At 48.5% G+C, this 17,255-nt stretch overlaps 1 protein-coding gene across 4 annotated transcripts in view; it reads right to left on the bottom strand.

The window, feature by feature from the left end:
- Nucleotides 1-17,255, bottom strand: part of RSPH10B (radial spoke head 10 homolog B) — a 50,353-nt gene that overhangs the window by 20,183 nt on the left and 12,915 nt on the right. For all 4 annotated transcript variants that reach the window (XM_075565451.1, XM_075565449.1, XM_075565450.1 and 1 more), the window contains 7 exons: nucleotides 16,412-16,553; nucleotides 15,856-15,980; nucleotides 13,124-13,313; nucleotides 11,024-11,132; nucleotides 10,669-10,745; nucleotides 10,404-10,552; nucleotides 9,827-9,934 (listed from right to left, as the gene is read on the bottom strand). In XM_075565451.1, the coding sequence (XP_075421566.1) occupies nucleotides 9,827-9,934; nucleotides 10,404-10,552; nucleotides 10,669-10,745; nucleotides 11,024-11,132; nucleotides 13,124-13,313; nucleotides 15,856-15,980; nucleotides 16,412-16,553 (900 nt within the window). The remainder of the gene's footprint in view (nucleotides 1-9,826; nucleotides 9,935-10,403; nucleotides 10,553-10,668; nucleotides 10,746-11,023; nucleotides 11,133-13,123; nucleotides 13,314-15,855; nucleotides 15,981-16,411; nucleotides 16,554-17,255) is intronic.

Below are 17,255 nucleotides of genomic sequence, written 5' to 3'. Positions count from 1 at the left end.
TTATGTTGCACACCTGGGCAGGTAAAATGTAACGTTTCATTCTATTATAACAATGAATAGTCACAACAACTGACAAAGAATAATAGTGACAATGTGAATACATACATAATATATACAATAAAACATAAGGAAGTGTGACTACAGAGTCAATTGTGTGTTGAGAAGACCATTAATTGGTACGGATTTGTCCGAGGGGCAGATTTGCTCAATTACCAATTAATGGTCTCCTCATTGCACAATTGACTCTGTAGTCACACTTCCTTGTGTTTTATTGTATATATTATGTATGTCTTCACATTGTTACTATTGTTCTTTGTCAGTTGTTGTGACTATTCATTGTAATAATAGAATGAAACGTTACGTTTTACCTGCCCAGGTGTGCAACATAAATGTACTTTCTGTACCAAGATCTGTGACTTGTCATGTGATTTCTCTGTTCTCTGCTGTTATTCTACTTAGTGCAGATGTAGCAATCATACACCTTGATTTCATTCACACTCATACTTTATCTGTTGAGCGGTGTCACCCTTCTCCCTTTTGCCCCAGTGTTCATTTAAAAGGTATGACAACTTGCAACCAACTTAAAAGAGGAAGCAATCTTTGCACAGAACTCCGATTTCAATATCTTGGTTGGTCAGTGTCACGAGAGCTTGCGACAGGCTGTAATTGTACACCAAAACTATATATAAATATATATATACCTGGGTTTGAACTGGGACGAGACTTAAGATATGATAAATATAATTTATTCCTTGATAAAGGTGAACACAACAGATTATACAATAACAGGCAAAATATAGACACTTACTTAAAAGATGAAAATAATGAAAACAGTCCCATCTGAACTGGCAGTTTCATCCAGCAATCAGCCCAAGACATTGCATGGCATTTCTCTCAGCAATCAGGAAATCATTCAGCAAACGAAGACAAAAGATATATGGGTGGACAGCAGTTTATAAACCTTTCTCCTTCTATTCTTAACCTTAAGCACAGGGGATTGGTTTACAATTACCTCCAGCCACTCACTAACGTGGGAAAGCATTCTGACCCATGCCCCCCTGCTAGTTGGCACATGCGCAGTAGAACTCTGGGGGTCTCATTTCTGAAGCCCCACATTTACATCAGGAATGCCAGCCAGTCCACCATTTGGAGTTCTGGCAGGAAAACCTTTGTTGAAAGGTGTTAACTGGAACACGTAAGACCTGCCCTGGTTTGGGCTTCGGATAAACAGTGAGGGTGATAAAACTCTTTGAACAGCACTTAAATCCTAGACATAGCGGCGTCCCCAGGGCCATCTGCTACCTTATGGCCCAAAAGAATTTCCTCTGGGTCTTTGTCCATACCTTAAGATACACTATTAAGCATAAAATATAAACGTATTAAAATATCCGGTTCCGTTATACACACAGTCAGGTGAGATATATTAATACGGCCGGTGACACCTGACGCTCGCAGGAAGACCAAAAATTACATTGTAATATGAACATTAATAGAGATATTAATATCTGGCATTTCGTAACAGGTAAATGTACAATGTTTAGCCTCAAAACGATGGGCTACATCCAACGGATACACATATGTAGTTCTTATCCTTTTCAGCCAAGGACATCTCATAGTATTCTTATATTTAATAAAGTTACTCACTTTTGATATCCTGTTGGGGGTAGCCCCCCCCTGGCCCCATCAATAAAACCTTTTGAAGTGGGCTATTGCTCCTTGCATAAACAATTAGGTAATTACTTCTTGAGCTATGTATCACACCTCTCTGTTGATATACACTTCCAGTGAATGTCAAACGTGAATACTCATATGAGGCACCATTTGGTTCCTTACGAATTACAAAGACAGGCATTCTGCCTGTACATTAGCCCACCATTAGCATTCTGCCTGTGTATTTCAAAAACTGCAAAAAGTCACTTTATCAAAAATATATGTCCCTCTTATGACAAAGTTATATTTTTAATATGTGTGTACTTGGGGGGTGACCCGGAGGCTGTACCCCAAGGCTCAGGGTCCTGGCTTACTCCGTTACCAAAATACCAGTTTTCAGGTAACTGTTTATTCAGCACTGCCTTTTGTCACCAACCTGGGTTTAAATCCCAGGACAAAATCAACTGCAGGGCAGTTTTAAAACACAGAGAACCAATATTTAGGCAAAAGCTTGCATTCCCCCATCTGCATCTATCATGTGGGGTTCTAAAACCTTCTCTTTTCACATTCAACTTCAATTAACCCTTTGAAGTCCAGATTTCCTTAAAGGACATAATACAGTGGGATTTTCTTAAACTGTAGCTCATTAACCCCTTAAGTCCCAGTGGGTGGGTTATGCAGACCCTGATCCAGCAACAACATCATTTACACAGGGGAATAAGCATTTTCATGTTATTTAGCAAGGGTTAAGTCACAGTTCTGGGCCTCAGCCCAGTTAACCCCTTGTCTCCCTGGCGAGGTTAGAGGGGGGGCCCTTGGGGGGTAACCCCGTTAATCCCGGGCCAAACCCTCCCTACCGCCACACCTCCCCTGCTCAAGGGCCCCTGGTACCCCAGCGGCCTCCCCATGGCCCTGGGATACCACTGGCGCTCTTGACGCACTCAATACGTCCTGAGGGATTGGCCTGGCAAAATTGTCCTCCAGCATTGACCAGTACACAGTGGATTGTAAAGTCCAGATCTTGGGGAGCAGGGCTCCACCTTGGCTGCCGGGCATTCTCATTTGCCTCCCTCTGCCCCCCACCCAGTGCCTTGGGAACCAAGTCCGTGGTGAAGGGGCCCCGGTGCAGTCCAGGCTGCACACTGCCCAGAGACTGGCATGTCTCTGCATCTGCAGGAGACCAGCTATCCAGCACAGACCGTCGCTTTCCTGTCAACCAAGTCTGGGAAAGGGCTATGTCACTATTCTGTAGGGACCCTACCTGCCCTGGCTCTGTGCCACCCTGTAGCTGCTCCGCTATACTCCTGACCCTCCTCCCTGGCTGCCTATCTACCCACAGCCCTTCCTTTGGGGACCCGGGGGAATCTGTCAGGGGGGTCACTCCTGGTCCGTCAGAGCAAGGGACTTTCTGCCTACCTAGCCCATCCCTAGCTTCTGCCAGCTGCCTGACACCCCACTGACCTCCTATCTCCCCCTGCTCCACGGTGCCTCCCTGCCTAGCCTCCCCTAGGCCCAGCACCTCAGCCTGCTGCTTACCTCCCTGCAGTCCACCTGCACTCCTCTCCTCCCTGGGCAATCCTACCCTAGACCCTGGAACTACCTGAGTGCGCCTACCTCCCTGAACTTGTCTCCCCCTCACCAGGGATGAGCTCAGGGGCACCTCTACAGATGCAACCGCCTTAGCGCTTGGCTGGCAGGTATCCCTGGGGTGGCACAAGCCTGCCACTGCCCCGGATACCCCCAGCCCATAGCTAGGCTGCAACAGGGGGTTGCTGATCTGAGAAACCCCCTGGGGCTCTGCCAGGGTAACGGGAAACTCTAGCGTCACTACCTGATGCTTTCCCTCCCTGGCTACCACTAGCCCTCCTTCTCTCACTGAGATCTGCTGCTGGCTATCGACCTGCAGCCTCCCCTCACTCCGCTTCTCCCTAGCTAACCCTAACCTGGGTCCTAGGGACACCTGAGTGAGGCCATCTCCCTGACACTGTCTCCCCCTTACCAGGGATGAGCTCAGGGGCACCTCTCCAGATGCAACCGCCTTAGCGCTTGGCTGGCAGGTATCCCTGGGGTGGCACAAGCCTGCCACTGCCCCGGATACCCCCAGCCCATAGCTAGGCTGCAACAGGGGGTTGCTAATCTGAGAAACCCCCTGGGGCTCTGCCAGGGTAACGGGAAACTCTAGCGTCACTACCTGATGCTTTCCCTCCCTGGCTACCACTAGCCCTCCTTCTCTCACTGAGATCTGCTGCTGGCTACCTACCTGAAGCCTCCCCTCACTCCGCTTCTCCCTAGCTAATCCTAGCCTGGACCCTAGGGACACCTGAGTGAGGCCATCTCCCTGACACTGTCTCCCCATTACCGGGGATGAGCCCAGGGGCATCTCTCCAGATGCAACCGCCTTAGCTCTTGGCTGGCAGGTAATCTGGGGTTGGTCTAACTGTGCCACAACCCCTGGTACCTCCAGCCCATAGCAAGGCTGCAACAGGGGGTTGCTGATCTGAGACACCCCCTGAGGCTTTGCCAGGGTAACGAGGAAAACTGGCTGGCTCACTCGCTGCCTTCCCTCCCCGGTTCCCACTAGCCCACCCAACCCTCTCCCAGGCAATCCTACCCTAGAGCTGGGTGCTAACGGGGCTAGCCCCTCTCCCTGAAGCTGTGCCCCCATTACCGGAGGTGAGCTCAGGGTTGCTGGTGCAGATGCACCCACCTTAGCTCCTGGCTGGCAGGTAATCTGGGGGTGGTCTAACTGTGCCACAACCCCTGGTACCTCCAGCCCATAGCAAGGCTGCAACAGTGGGGCTCTTAACTGAGAGTCCCCTTGCTGCTCTGCCCAGGTAATGGGGAAGCCTGGCGGCCCTACAAGCTGCCCTTCCTTCCCCTCCCCTGGTAACTGATGCGGGCTACCTACCTGCAGCCTCCCCTCACTCCGTTTCTCCCTAACTAATCCTAACCTGGATCCTAGGGACACCTGAGTGAGGCCATCTCCCTGACACTGTCTCCCCATTACCGGGGATTAGCTCAGGGTTGCTGGTGCAGATGCACCCACCTTAGCTCCTGGCTGGCAGGTAATCCGGGGGTGGTCTAACTTTGCCACAACCCTGATACCTCCAGCCCAGAGCAAGGCTGCAACAGTGGGGCTCTTAACTGAGAGTCCCCTTGCTGCCCCGCCAAGGTAATGGGGAATCCTGACTGCCCTACCAGCTGCCCTTCCTTCCCCTCCCCTGGTGCCCCTATCTCCTGCCACCCCCCAGTCACCCCTAGAGTGAAACAACAGGGTACAGTCATAGGGAAACATAAGTCAGAGTCAGTCTGCGACTTGGTCTGGCTTACCTTGCTGGTCCCCGCAGAGACCGCCGCCTTCGTTGGTCCCAATTGCAGGGGGACTGGAGCGGCCGCCGCCGGCCCCATCTGGGCTGGGCAGCACCGGGCCGCTGCCGCAACAGCGCCCGGGTTGGGTACAGGTAAAACGGTGCAGGACAAGGCTCCCAGGTCTTTGTGGAGGAACACAGCTCCATGCAAACTTGGTAAAATAACCCCCTCCCGCAACCCCTGTCCCTCCCCCCGAATAAAACTGCCGCCGGCAGGATGCCGGAGTGGCGGCGTCTTCTCTGCCGCCGCCGCTGGTTCTCCGCCGGGATCAGGTGGATGGCCGCTGCTCTCCGCCGCTGTTGCTGATGCAGCCCGTCCAGGTTCTCCAGGAGACGTCCCGAGGAGGGTTGTCGCCCTGGCTGGGCGGGAGCCATCAGAGGATGCCGCTAACTGGGTCATCTTTTCCGCAGCTCGTGAGCGTTGGCCCTGAGGGGCTTCTTCGCCTGACCGCGCACGGTCAGGGCACTGGGCATTATTGTGGCCCATTTGTTGGCAGTGCCGCAGCAGCTGCCGGTGCTTCTCCGCCACCGGTGGACTAACCCCAGCAAGGGGCAACGGAGTCCAGAGCGGAGTTGCCTGAGCGCCGGGCTCATTCCAGAGCTTCTCCGCCGCCGGTGGACTAACCCCAGCAAGGGGCAACGGAGTCCAGAGCGGAGAGGCTTGAGCGCCGGGCTCTGGGAGGGGATAAGTGGGTCGGATCATTGCCAGCTTCAGCTGCTCGAGCCGCTCTGCTGGGGACATCTCTCCCTGCGCAAACATCAGGGCCAGCAATTCTGGGTAAAATGGACTGGCCGCCGCAACGGCCAATACCTCTCCTGGTGCAAGACCACCCGCTCCCTCCACATGTCTGATGGTTACAGCAGCTGCAGCTGTGGATCTTTGCTCAGCGTGCCGGGTTTCATGCTCACCGATTGCTGTCTCTCTCTCAGCCTTGCTGGCTGCTGCTCCCCGCGCCGACTTGATGCACTCCTCTGGTCTCAGTGCCCGGCTCCAGTCAGACGGATGGCCGGCACTTTGGTTCTGGAGGCAATGCTTCTCACAAGTAGGGGAACAGTGAGGAGGTGCCATATCTTGTGTTATATGTTGTACACTGTGTGTTCAATATCTTTAGTCCCAGGAACTTGCAATTACCATCAAGTTCCCACTGGATCACAGTACCCCGCAGAATACTGTAATCCAGGTCCAGTTCAATCCCGCCGCTGCCACCAGTTAATTACAAGCCTGTCACGAGAGCTTGCGACAGGCTGTAATTGTACACCAAAACTATATATAAATATATATATACCTGGGTTTGAACTGGGACGAGACTTAAGATATGATAAATATAATTTATTCCTTGATAAAGGTGAACACAACAGATTATACAATAACAGGCAAAATATAGACACTTACTTAAAAGATGAAAATAATGAAAACAGTCCCATCTGAACTGGCAGTTTCATCCAGCAATTAGCCCAAGACATTGCATGGCATTTCTCTCAGCAATCAGGAAATCATTCAGCAAACGAAGACAAAAGATATATGGGTGGACAGCAGTTTATAAACCTTTCTCCTTCTATTCTTAACCTTAAGCACAGGGGATTGGTTTACAATTACCTCCAGCCACTCACTAACGTGGGAAAGCATTCTGACCCATGCCCCCCTGCTAGTTGGCACATGCGCAGTAGAACTCTGGGGGTCTCATTTCTGAAGCCCCACATTTACATCAGGAATGCCAGCCAGTCCACCATTTGGAGTTCTGGCAGGAAAACCTTTGTTGAAAGGTGTTAACTGGAACACGTAAGACCTGCCCTGGTTTGGGCTTCGGATAAACAGTGAGGGTGATAAAACTCTTTGAACAGCACTTAAATCCTAGACATAGCGGCGTCCCCAGGGCCATCTGCTACCTTATGGCCCAAAAGAATTTCCTCTGGGTCTTTGTCCATACCTTAAGATACACTATTAAGCATAAAATATAAACGTATTAAAATATCCGGTTCCGTTATACACACAGTCAGGTGAGATATATTAATACGGCCGGTGACACCTGACGCTCGCAGGAAGACCAAAAATTACATTGTAATATGAACATTAATAGAGATATTAATATCTGGCATTTCGTAACAGGTAAATGTACAATGTTTAGCCTCAAAACGATGGGCTACATCCAACGGATACACATATGTAGTTCTTATCCTTTTCAGCCAAGGACATCTCATAGTATTCTTATATTTAATAAAGTTACTCAATTTTGATATCCTGTTGGGGGTAGCCCCCCCCCTGGCCCCATCAATAAAACCTTTTGAAGTGGGCTATAGCTCCTTGCATAAACAATTAGGTAATTACTTCTTGAGCTATGTATCACACCTCTCTGTTGATATACACTTCCAGTGAATGTCAAACGTGAATACTCATATGAGGCACCATTTGGTTCCTTACGCATTACAAAGACAGGCATTCTGCCTGTACATTAGCCCACCATTAGCATTCTGCCTGTGTATTTCAAAAACTGCAAAAAGTCACTTTATCAAAAATATATGTCCCTCTTATGACAAAGTTATATTTTTAATATGTGTGTACTTGGGGGGTGACCTGCAGGCTGTACCCCAAGGCTCAGGGTCCTGGCTTACTCCGTTACCAAAATACCAGTTTTCAGGTAACTGTTTATTCAGCACTGCCTTTTGTCACCAACCTGGGTTTAAATCCCAGGACAAAATCAACTGCAGGGCAGTTTTAAAACACAGAGAACCAATATTTAGGCAAAAGCTTGCATTCTCCCATCTGCATCTATCATGTGGGGTTCTAAAACCTTCTCTTTTCACATTCAACTTCAATTAACCCTTTGAAGTCCAGATTTCCTTAAAGGACATAATACAGTGGGATTTTCTTAAACTGTAGCTCATTAACCCCTTAAGTCCCAGTGGGTGGGTTATGCAGACCCTGATCCAGCAACAACATCATTTACACAGGGGAATAAGCATTTTCATGTTATTTAGCAAGGGTTAAGTCACAGTTCTGGGCCTCAGCCCAGTTACCCCTTGTCTCCCTGGCGAGGTTAGAGGGGGGGCCCTTGGGGGGTAACCCCGTTAATCCCGGGCCAAACCCTCCCTACCGCCACAGTCAGTTCTTAAACAATTACCAATCTATATCTATATTTTTGAAACCATTGTATGTCTGTGTCTAGGGGCAATCTGATTGGTCCGTCGGTCTGTCACTCAGCCTCCGGCCAATCAGATTGCTCCCTTGGCCCGCCTGCCCCCGCACACCTCATTGGTCACACTCACCAGCCACTGACACCGCTACCCACGGGCATCGCCGCACGCTCCTCGGTGCCACCGCCTCACCTCTCCCCACTCCCCCTCACAGCAAACTCCAGCCTCCCTGGCGCCTCCAGCAACACTACCCACGAGCAGAGGCGCCCACTCCTCGGCGCCACCACCTCACCTGCAGGAGGGACCCCCCACATGCCTTCTGCAGCTCTCCGTGCTCAGCTCTACGTGCAGCTCCCCCCCCTCTCTCCCTCCACATGCTCTCCGTGCAGCTCCCTCCCCTCTCTCCCTCCACATGCCCTCTGTGCTCTCCGTGCAGCTCCCCCCCCTCTCTCCTTCCACATGCCCTCTGTGCTCTCCGTCCAGCCCCCGCCCCTCACTAGCAGATGACAAGAGCTGGGGTGCGACTCCCCCGGCCTGTAGGAGGAAGCTGCTGCTGCTGCTGGCTGTATGCTGTAAGGTAAGCAGCTCCCCCCCACACACATTCCCTCCTCTCCGGCCTCATCCCTCCGTCCCTCCTCCAACACACACATACACACACACACACACACACACACACACACACACACACACACACATGTAGACACACACATACATACACACACATGTAGACACACACACATGTAGACACACACACACACACGTAGACACACACACACACACACACACACGTAGACACACACACATACACACACATATATACACACACACACGTATATATATATACACACACACACACACACATGTATATACACACACACACACATGTATATACACACACACACACATGTATATACACACACACACACACATGTATATACACACACATGTATATACACACACACATGTATATACACACACATGTATACACACGTATACACACACACACACATGTAGACACATGTATACACACACACACACACGTATACACACACACACACACACACACACACACACATGTAGACACATGTATACACACACACACGTACGTGTGCACACACGCACACACGTGTACACACACACACACACGTATACACGCACATGTATACACACGCACATGTATATACACACACACACGTGTATGCACACACACACACAGTATCCCCAGCACCACCACATCAGCACACCGGTATCCCCTGCCCCCCCAGCACACCGGCATTCTCGGCCCCCCGCCATTCCCAGCCCCCATTAGTACCCACACATCAGCACCTTCGCACCTCCCCCATCGCCACACCAACACCAAACCCTCCCAAATCAGCACCCCGATACAATCACCATCAGTACAGCCACAGCAGCACTACCACCGCACACCGCCGTGGGCCGCGTGGACCACTCCCCACCCAACCACCCAAATGCCACCCCAGCACCACAAACATCCCGGGCAACGCCGGGGCTCTAAGCTAGTACTTCATAAACTCTTTCGGGTCATTCATATTGTCCGAAGCCACGTTTGGCCATTTTCAGCCGAAAAAGGCCCACTGACCTCAATAGGGATCTTTGTGGTGGGGGATTGATTGTGCTTGTACTATTCTGCTATGAAAACTAAAAGCAGCACTTGCCTCCAATTCTAGGTTGGCTTCATGACCATTACGTACGGATGGATTGTCTTCAGCTAAAATGTCTACAATGTCTGTGGCTGTAAACTCTTTGTTTATGATTTCTAAATCCTGTGGACGAAACAAACACACACATCACCCAAAAGCAATAATGTCATTACTGATATTAATTTTCGATATTTGCCTTGGTGCTCATCTCTAACCTTTCTCCTTTCTTTACCCCGAGCTGTAGGTAAATCTTTCTTCCTTGTGTAGTGACAGTATGCAATGATTTTCTGCTCTTTCCAAAACCCATTTTATTTTTTCCCTGCCTATATCATCATCATAAGGACGTAAATTGCGGCCTTCGTATCTACTGATCAGTTTGCGTCCTGTGCTGCCATATAATAAGGATCCCCCTGGGTATGAGGGTGACTAAGTATGATGTACCTGGCATTAACGCTAGTATCCTGTAATACTTTGCGATCAGTAGCTGGCCTTACTGACAGGAAACGGGTTCAGAATGTGTAAGAGTTTGCTGACGCTTTGCTGTAAAGTGTATGAACAAACTGTGAAAGATTTATGTTTAAAGTATAGCTACTTTCAGCATCCAGATAAAGTGCCTCATTTTCATGACAGGCTCGTGGGGAGGGAGAGAGTTTTGATGGCAGTAGATTTTGTAGATGTCCCAGCATTTGTCAATGTACAACATGGCATGCTTAGTCTTCTCAGGGTCAACAAATACACATCCTGCAAAGTCAAACATATGGGAAAAGGACTGATTAAAGTGAGCGGTCAGGGTTCGGGAACATCAGTACAGTGCTAAGCACAGTGCCAGCACCAAAACACTAGTTTGTCAGACGTACCTTTGACCCTACATGCGTGGGGCAAGATATTTTCCGTCATCATTTTGGAAAAACAGTCAACAAGAGAAATGTTCTCTCTGCAATACGGAAATATTGTGTTCATTAAATATAGTTTAGCAATCTTGACCGCTTATTCTATACAATGGAAGCAATGTGACGCGCAGGTCAAGTGAATGGCAATAACGGCACAGATAACGGTTTGTTATCCGGCGCCTCACTATGAATTACTCTGATTATTTTAATGCCAATAATAGAAATGGTACACCTTCATATAACATGGATATTAGCACTTAAAATCCCTTTAAAACAAGTTTTGTGAAGTGAAAGGTATGTAATGGGACACACTAGTACTTACAGGCTTTCTGTGGGACACACGTGATAAGCCAAATAGATAATATTAGTCAAAAATGTTCGTAGCAGCATCGTTGTATGTGGGGAGTGCAGTCCCTCACCCTTTGCATGATCTGTTGAGAAGACAAAACTCTGTTATATTTGTGTGTGTGTGTGTGTGTGTGTGTGTGTGTGTGTGTGTGTGTGTGTGTGTGTGTGTGTGTGTGTGTGTGTGTGTGTGTGTGTGTGTGTGTGTGTGTGTGTGTGTGTGTGTGTGTCAGTCTTCCCACTGCAAAACTGGTCCAAACAACCGCACCAGGTTAATCAAATAATACACTGTATTGCTTTCAATTCCGACAAATCTCAATACTGTAATAGGCTAACCTGTGGAGTGCCGCAAGGAGCCTGTAACTCATTGCTGGTCCCTCCATCACTTAAGGGCTTAATAATGGGGATACAGTATTTTTATTTTTTATTTATATGGCACAAACATATTCAACAGCGCAGTACAATATGGGAGGGACATTGTGTATCAAAAAAAGTACATATAAGTTAGGGCAAACTGAGACATTCAAAAGGAAGTCCCTGCCCCAAGGAGCTTGCAATCTACACATTGCAGGCCTGGTGTGGCTTTCACTCTCGTTATCTGCTCTCATTACAGACCTCAGATACTCACAATAGGTTGTGTTAATGAAATAAGATTCGCTCATTGGGATTCACTAACCTCCATTACGGATTATTGCACCACGATCCCACGCTCATGACTTGAAGAGCAGCGATCGCAGTGTTGCAGTGTGATAACCCGGGCCGCAGATAACCCGGGCCAGGAGATAACCCGGGCCGCAGATAACCCGGGCCGCAGATAACCCGGGCCGCAGATAACCCGGGCCGCAGATAACCCGGGCCGCAGATAACCCGGGCCGCAGATAACCCGGGCCGCAGATAACCCGGGCCGCAGATAACCCGGGCCAGGAGATAACCCGGGCCGCAGATAACCCGGGCCGCAGATAACCCGGGCCGCAGACAACCCGGGCCGCAGACAACCCGGGCCGCAGATAACCCGGGCCGCAGATAACCCGGGACGGAGATGTGCCGGAGATAACCCGGGACGGAGATAACCTGGGATGGAGATGTGCCGCAGATAACCCGGGCCGCAGATAACCCGGGCCGCAGACAACCCGGGCCGCAGATAACCCGGGACGGAGATGTGCCGGAGATAACCCGGGACGGAGATAACCCGGGACGGAGATAACCTGGGATGGAGATGTGCCGGAGATAACCCGGGACGGAGATAACCTGGGATGGAGATGTGCCGCAGATTACCCGGGCCGCAGGAGATTACCCGGGCCGCAGGAGATTACCCGGGCCGCAGGAGATTACCCGGGCCGGAGATAACCCGGGCCAGAGATAACCCGGGCCAGAGATAACCCGGGCCAGAGATAACCCGGGCCAGAGATATCCCGGGCCAGAGATACCCCGGGCCAGAGATAACCCGGGCCAGAGATACCCCGGGCCAGAGATAATCCGGGACGGAGATACCCCGGGCCAGAGATAACCCGGGCCGGAGATTAGTGATTCTTCCCCACTGAGTCTGGATTAGTCCAGGTCAGGAAACATCTGTAATAGACTGTTACGCAGCCTATTGTAGGGGATAAAGAAAGATGGCTTTAATGATGGCAGTTTTGATGCAACGTTGTGAGATAAAAGGATGTGTTTTAATTGTGTGTTTTTATTTTTAGTGCTGCTGCTTTTAAGGTTACAAACCAACAAAACGGTTGTAAATATGAAGACGTGTAAATGTGTTAGCCGTGCTTGTAAGAAAAGCAAAACCCCACAGTAGTGACATATAGCAACCTTAGATTTACAGACTATTCCCGCTGGCATGTTACAGCCGGACACACACAGTGGGAGAAGCCAGTGGGAGAAGCGGCCATTGTTTTGAATCCACAACGGGTGGGAATGGAGCTATTTCCCCCACGAGAGCAATAATGTTAGCTACATCTGTACATGGCCTATCATATTCTGATATTGGGCTACTTGCTCCCTATTAAACCCTTGTAAGCGCCACTCGTATAGCACTGGGGTGTATCTCTAAGAAAATGATATTGTAACCTTGCATACTAACCTATTAGGAGGAGATCCATTTCAGAAAGTGTTATATTGTAGTGATGGAACCTACAGTCCTTTAGAAATCTCCAAAACTGCAGCTTTGTCATCAGAAAGGTATTGTCAGAGGAATTGTCATTCCCTAAACGGCTATAGAAATAGTATATCTTCCGCAGTTGTGTGATGTGCCGGAGAACAGCAAGTTCAACCTAGGAAATGTGCAGATAGTTAGGCCTCAACAGAACAATTTGCGATGGTGACTTTGTCATGTATATGTACTAATACACACAGCCTCTGAAGCGTCAAACCCCATGGATTCGGTTTCTGAGCTTACAGGGGCTGTGTGTTCGTAAATTTCAGTTGGTGAAACAACGTGGAGATTAGTGGCCCCTCGCTCATCCCACCTTTTTAATTGCAGTTCTTGCTAAGCCCCGTGAATGACCTGTCTATTAAAGACCTCCCCCTCCATTAGACCATTAGAGAGGATATGAGAGCTTCGGGCAGGTGCAGCAATGTTAGGACCTGCAGATGGGCCGTGCTATGACGTGGTTGTTGGCTTAACATACTTTGGCCAAAGAATTGAACTAAATGACCCTTACTTATGGGAAGATAAACGGATAAGTCTTTAACTATATAATGTGTCACGTTGGATGTAGCGCTGGGGCTTTGTGTGTTTTGTTCACGTATACTGTACATCCTGATAAAACATGGCCAAGAGATGAGAAGCTTTCACGTTGCAATGGCACATAAATCAGCCTGGCAACTTCAGCACATCAGGGCAGGCTTTGGTGCCAGACACTGCATTTGGGTTTTATTCTAAGTAGTGCTCTGATTGGCTAAAAAACTGTACCAAATGATGTAACTAACTGCATCAATCTGATTTATACACCACCTCTGCTTTTCCCAATAGCAACAAAGGCAACTTCTGTATCCACAAACCGCTCCCCATACTGCAACATCCACAAACCGCTCCCCATACTGCAACATCCACAAACCGCTCCCCATACTGCAACATCCACAAACCGCTCCCCATACTGCAACATCCACAAACCGCTCCCCATACTGCAACATCCACAAACCGCTCCCCATACTGCAACATCCACAAACCGCTCCCCATACTGCAACATCCACAAACCGCTCCCCATACTGCAACATCCACAAACCGCTCCCCATACTGCAACATCCACAAACCGCTCCCCATACTGCAACATCCACAAACCGCTCCCCATACTGCAACATCCACAAACCGCTCCCCATACTGCAACATCCACAAACCGCTCCCCATACTGCAACATCCACAAACCGCTCCCCATACTGCAACATCCACAAACCGCTCCCCATACTGCAACATCCACAAACCGCTCCCCATACTGCAACATCCACAAACCGCTCCCCATACTGCAACATCCACAAACCGCTCCCCATACTGCAACATCCACAAACCGCTCCCCATACTGCAACATCCACAAACCGCTCCCCATACTGCAACATCCACAAACCGCTCCCCATACTGCAACATCCACAAACCGCTCCCCATACTGCAACATCCACAAACCGCTCCCCATACTGCAACATCCACAAACCGCTCCCCATACTGCAACATCCACAAACCGCTCCCCATACTGCAACATCCACAAACCGCTCCCCATACTGCAACATCCACAAACCGCTCCCCATACTGCAACATCCACAAACCGCTCCCCATACTGCAACATCCACAAACCGCTCCCCATACTGCAACATCCACAAACCGCTCCCCATACTGCAACATCCACAAACCGCTCCCCATACTGCAACATCCACAAACCGCTCCCCATACTGCAACATCCACAAACCGCTCCCCATACTGCAACATCCACAAACCGCTCCCCATACTGCAACATCCACAAACCGCTCCCCATACTGCAACATCCACAAACCGCTCCCCATACTGCAACATCCACAAACCGCTCCCCATACTGCAACATCCACACCTCCTTTACTATGTATCCATCCCAATAAGTTCCTTATCACCAAATTAATTCCATCATTGGAACACTTTTCTTTCCTCCTTGATCTATCCAAATGATTTCAATGTTTAAAGCAGTAAAACATGTACAATTTTTAATAAATCAGTTCTGTAGTATTAGATAATAGTGACTGTTTTTTATTTATTTTTTTATTCAACTCTTAATGCCATTTTGAATGAGTTTTAAAGCATCCTTTGATTTCTGTAGCAAGCTTTAGCCCACCTCCCCAGCAGTGCAAGATCTTTGCAACACTTTCCTCTTTGTGATTATTTGTTGCCAATGTTACCAGCAGTTTGAGCTGCAAACTGTAACATAGATAATGTTACCTTAGTAATATCAGGATACATTGAAGCTGCTGAGGTACAGTGACTGATTGATTGAAACTGAAAGGCGGCCATTATGTTAGGCACACAATCAGGAGCACCAAACTATTGCCAGCGTAGGTGAGAAAGTAGAATGATATACATTGTTACATGCTTTACATATAAAAATAATAAGAAAAAAAGGGGCGGGGGAGTAGTGGTTAATATGATCATTTCTGTTCTGCGTTACCTGCTTGTGGGGCGACATACATGCCAGTTTCACACCTTTTTCTGACAGATGTTGTAACTATATCCAATTCAGATATTTAACACCGTTAATACTGAAGGGGGCGGTAGCAATCAATAGCAGGGGCTTTTTAGACTGATGGGGTTGAAAACACCCCGACAGAAACAGACAGACTCACACATGGCAAAGTTACCTGATTCATCTCGTTCCATCGTTCCTTCTCCGGAAACATGCACAGAAGTGCTGAAATATCCAGTTCGATATCTGAGCCCAATAACCGGGGAATGCCTGAATTATACTCCAAGGGTGCGACATGTTCTGCCGAATGAACAGAGGGAAAGATTTTGACTTTATTACACTTGTAAACAAATCTTTTGCAGGCAGATCGGAACCAGTTGCCCCACCACGTCTGCCCACTCTCCTATCTCCCGTAAGACCTCAGACCCTGTTTGATCTTTGGCTTCATTTCGTATTTAGCCTTATGTCTATCCCTAGCCTGTTTGATTCCCCTTACAGTATTAGCCCCTACCACCTCTGCTGGGCGGCTACTCCATGAATCCACCACCCTTTCTGTAAAGAACCACTTCCTCCCATTTCCCCTTCGCTGCCTCCCTCCAGCTTCAGAGAAGGACCTCTCGTTCTGGGACTTCTCTTTATTTGAAGAACTTGAACTGTAATGATTAAAACCGCTTTCCCCCGTTGGATTCCCGTTAAGGTTTGTATAGTAACATGCCCGCCTGTTTGCTTACCTGCACTAAATGCACTCTCTGTGCGGATCCCACTCAGATTTGGAGTATTTATGCTGTCAAACTTAATATTGGGATACTCGGCTATCTGATCTTTCACAAACTCGCCAGAATAAATCTGCCCGTTCTTAAAAATAAACTTTCCCTGAAAGAAACAAGACGCTGAGTGTAAAACAAAGTTTTTATACGTGGTTGGGTGAAGAAGATGCTCCACATCAAATACAAAACCATCAATGGATCAATCAATGTAATGACATGAAAATGTGTCCCTTTTCAGGAGAAGGGTATGATATCTATTGTATAAAATACCATACAATTATTGATTTAATATTTGTATGTCTTTTTCCTATTATACCAGTGTCTAAACCTGCTTTACCCATAATCACACATCATCGAGTGCTTCCACTGCAGCCAGGGATTCTGGGTAATACTATGCTAGCAAACACTCATCTAACACTGGCTGCCAGGGGAAAGGAATTGGCCACACGTTTATGGAACGCAAATACATAAACCCCCGCACTGCTCCTCGCAAATGTAACGCAAATACATAAACCCCCGCACTGCTCCTCGCAAATGTAACGCAAATACATAAACCCCCGCACTGCTCCTCGCAAATGTAACGCAAATACATAAACCCCCGCACTGCTCCTCGCAAATGTAACGCAAATACATAAACCCCCGCACTGCTCCTCGCAAATGTAACATTTGTGATCCTAAATCTTTTAACAAAGGATCCATATAGTTGCATCTCTTGATAAAAAAAACTAATTATTTAAGCCACTAACTCTGTCAAGGTAAACTCCAATGAAGCCGGTACCTGCACTACATGCATTATATTCCTTATTGT

Source organism: Ascaphus truei, chromosome 11, assembly GCF_040206685.1.
Source record: "Ascaphus truei isolate aAscTru1 chromosome 11, aAscTru1.hap1, whole genome shotgun sequence".
Classification (NCBI taxonomy): domain Eukaryota; kingdom Metazoa; phylum Chordata; class Amphibia; order Anura; family Ascaphidae; genus Ascaphus; species Ascaphus truei.
Note: the sequence above shows the minus strand (reverse complement) of the source record. Positions and strands in the feature narration are given on the sequence as shown.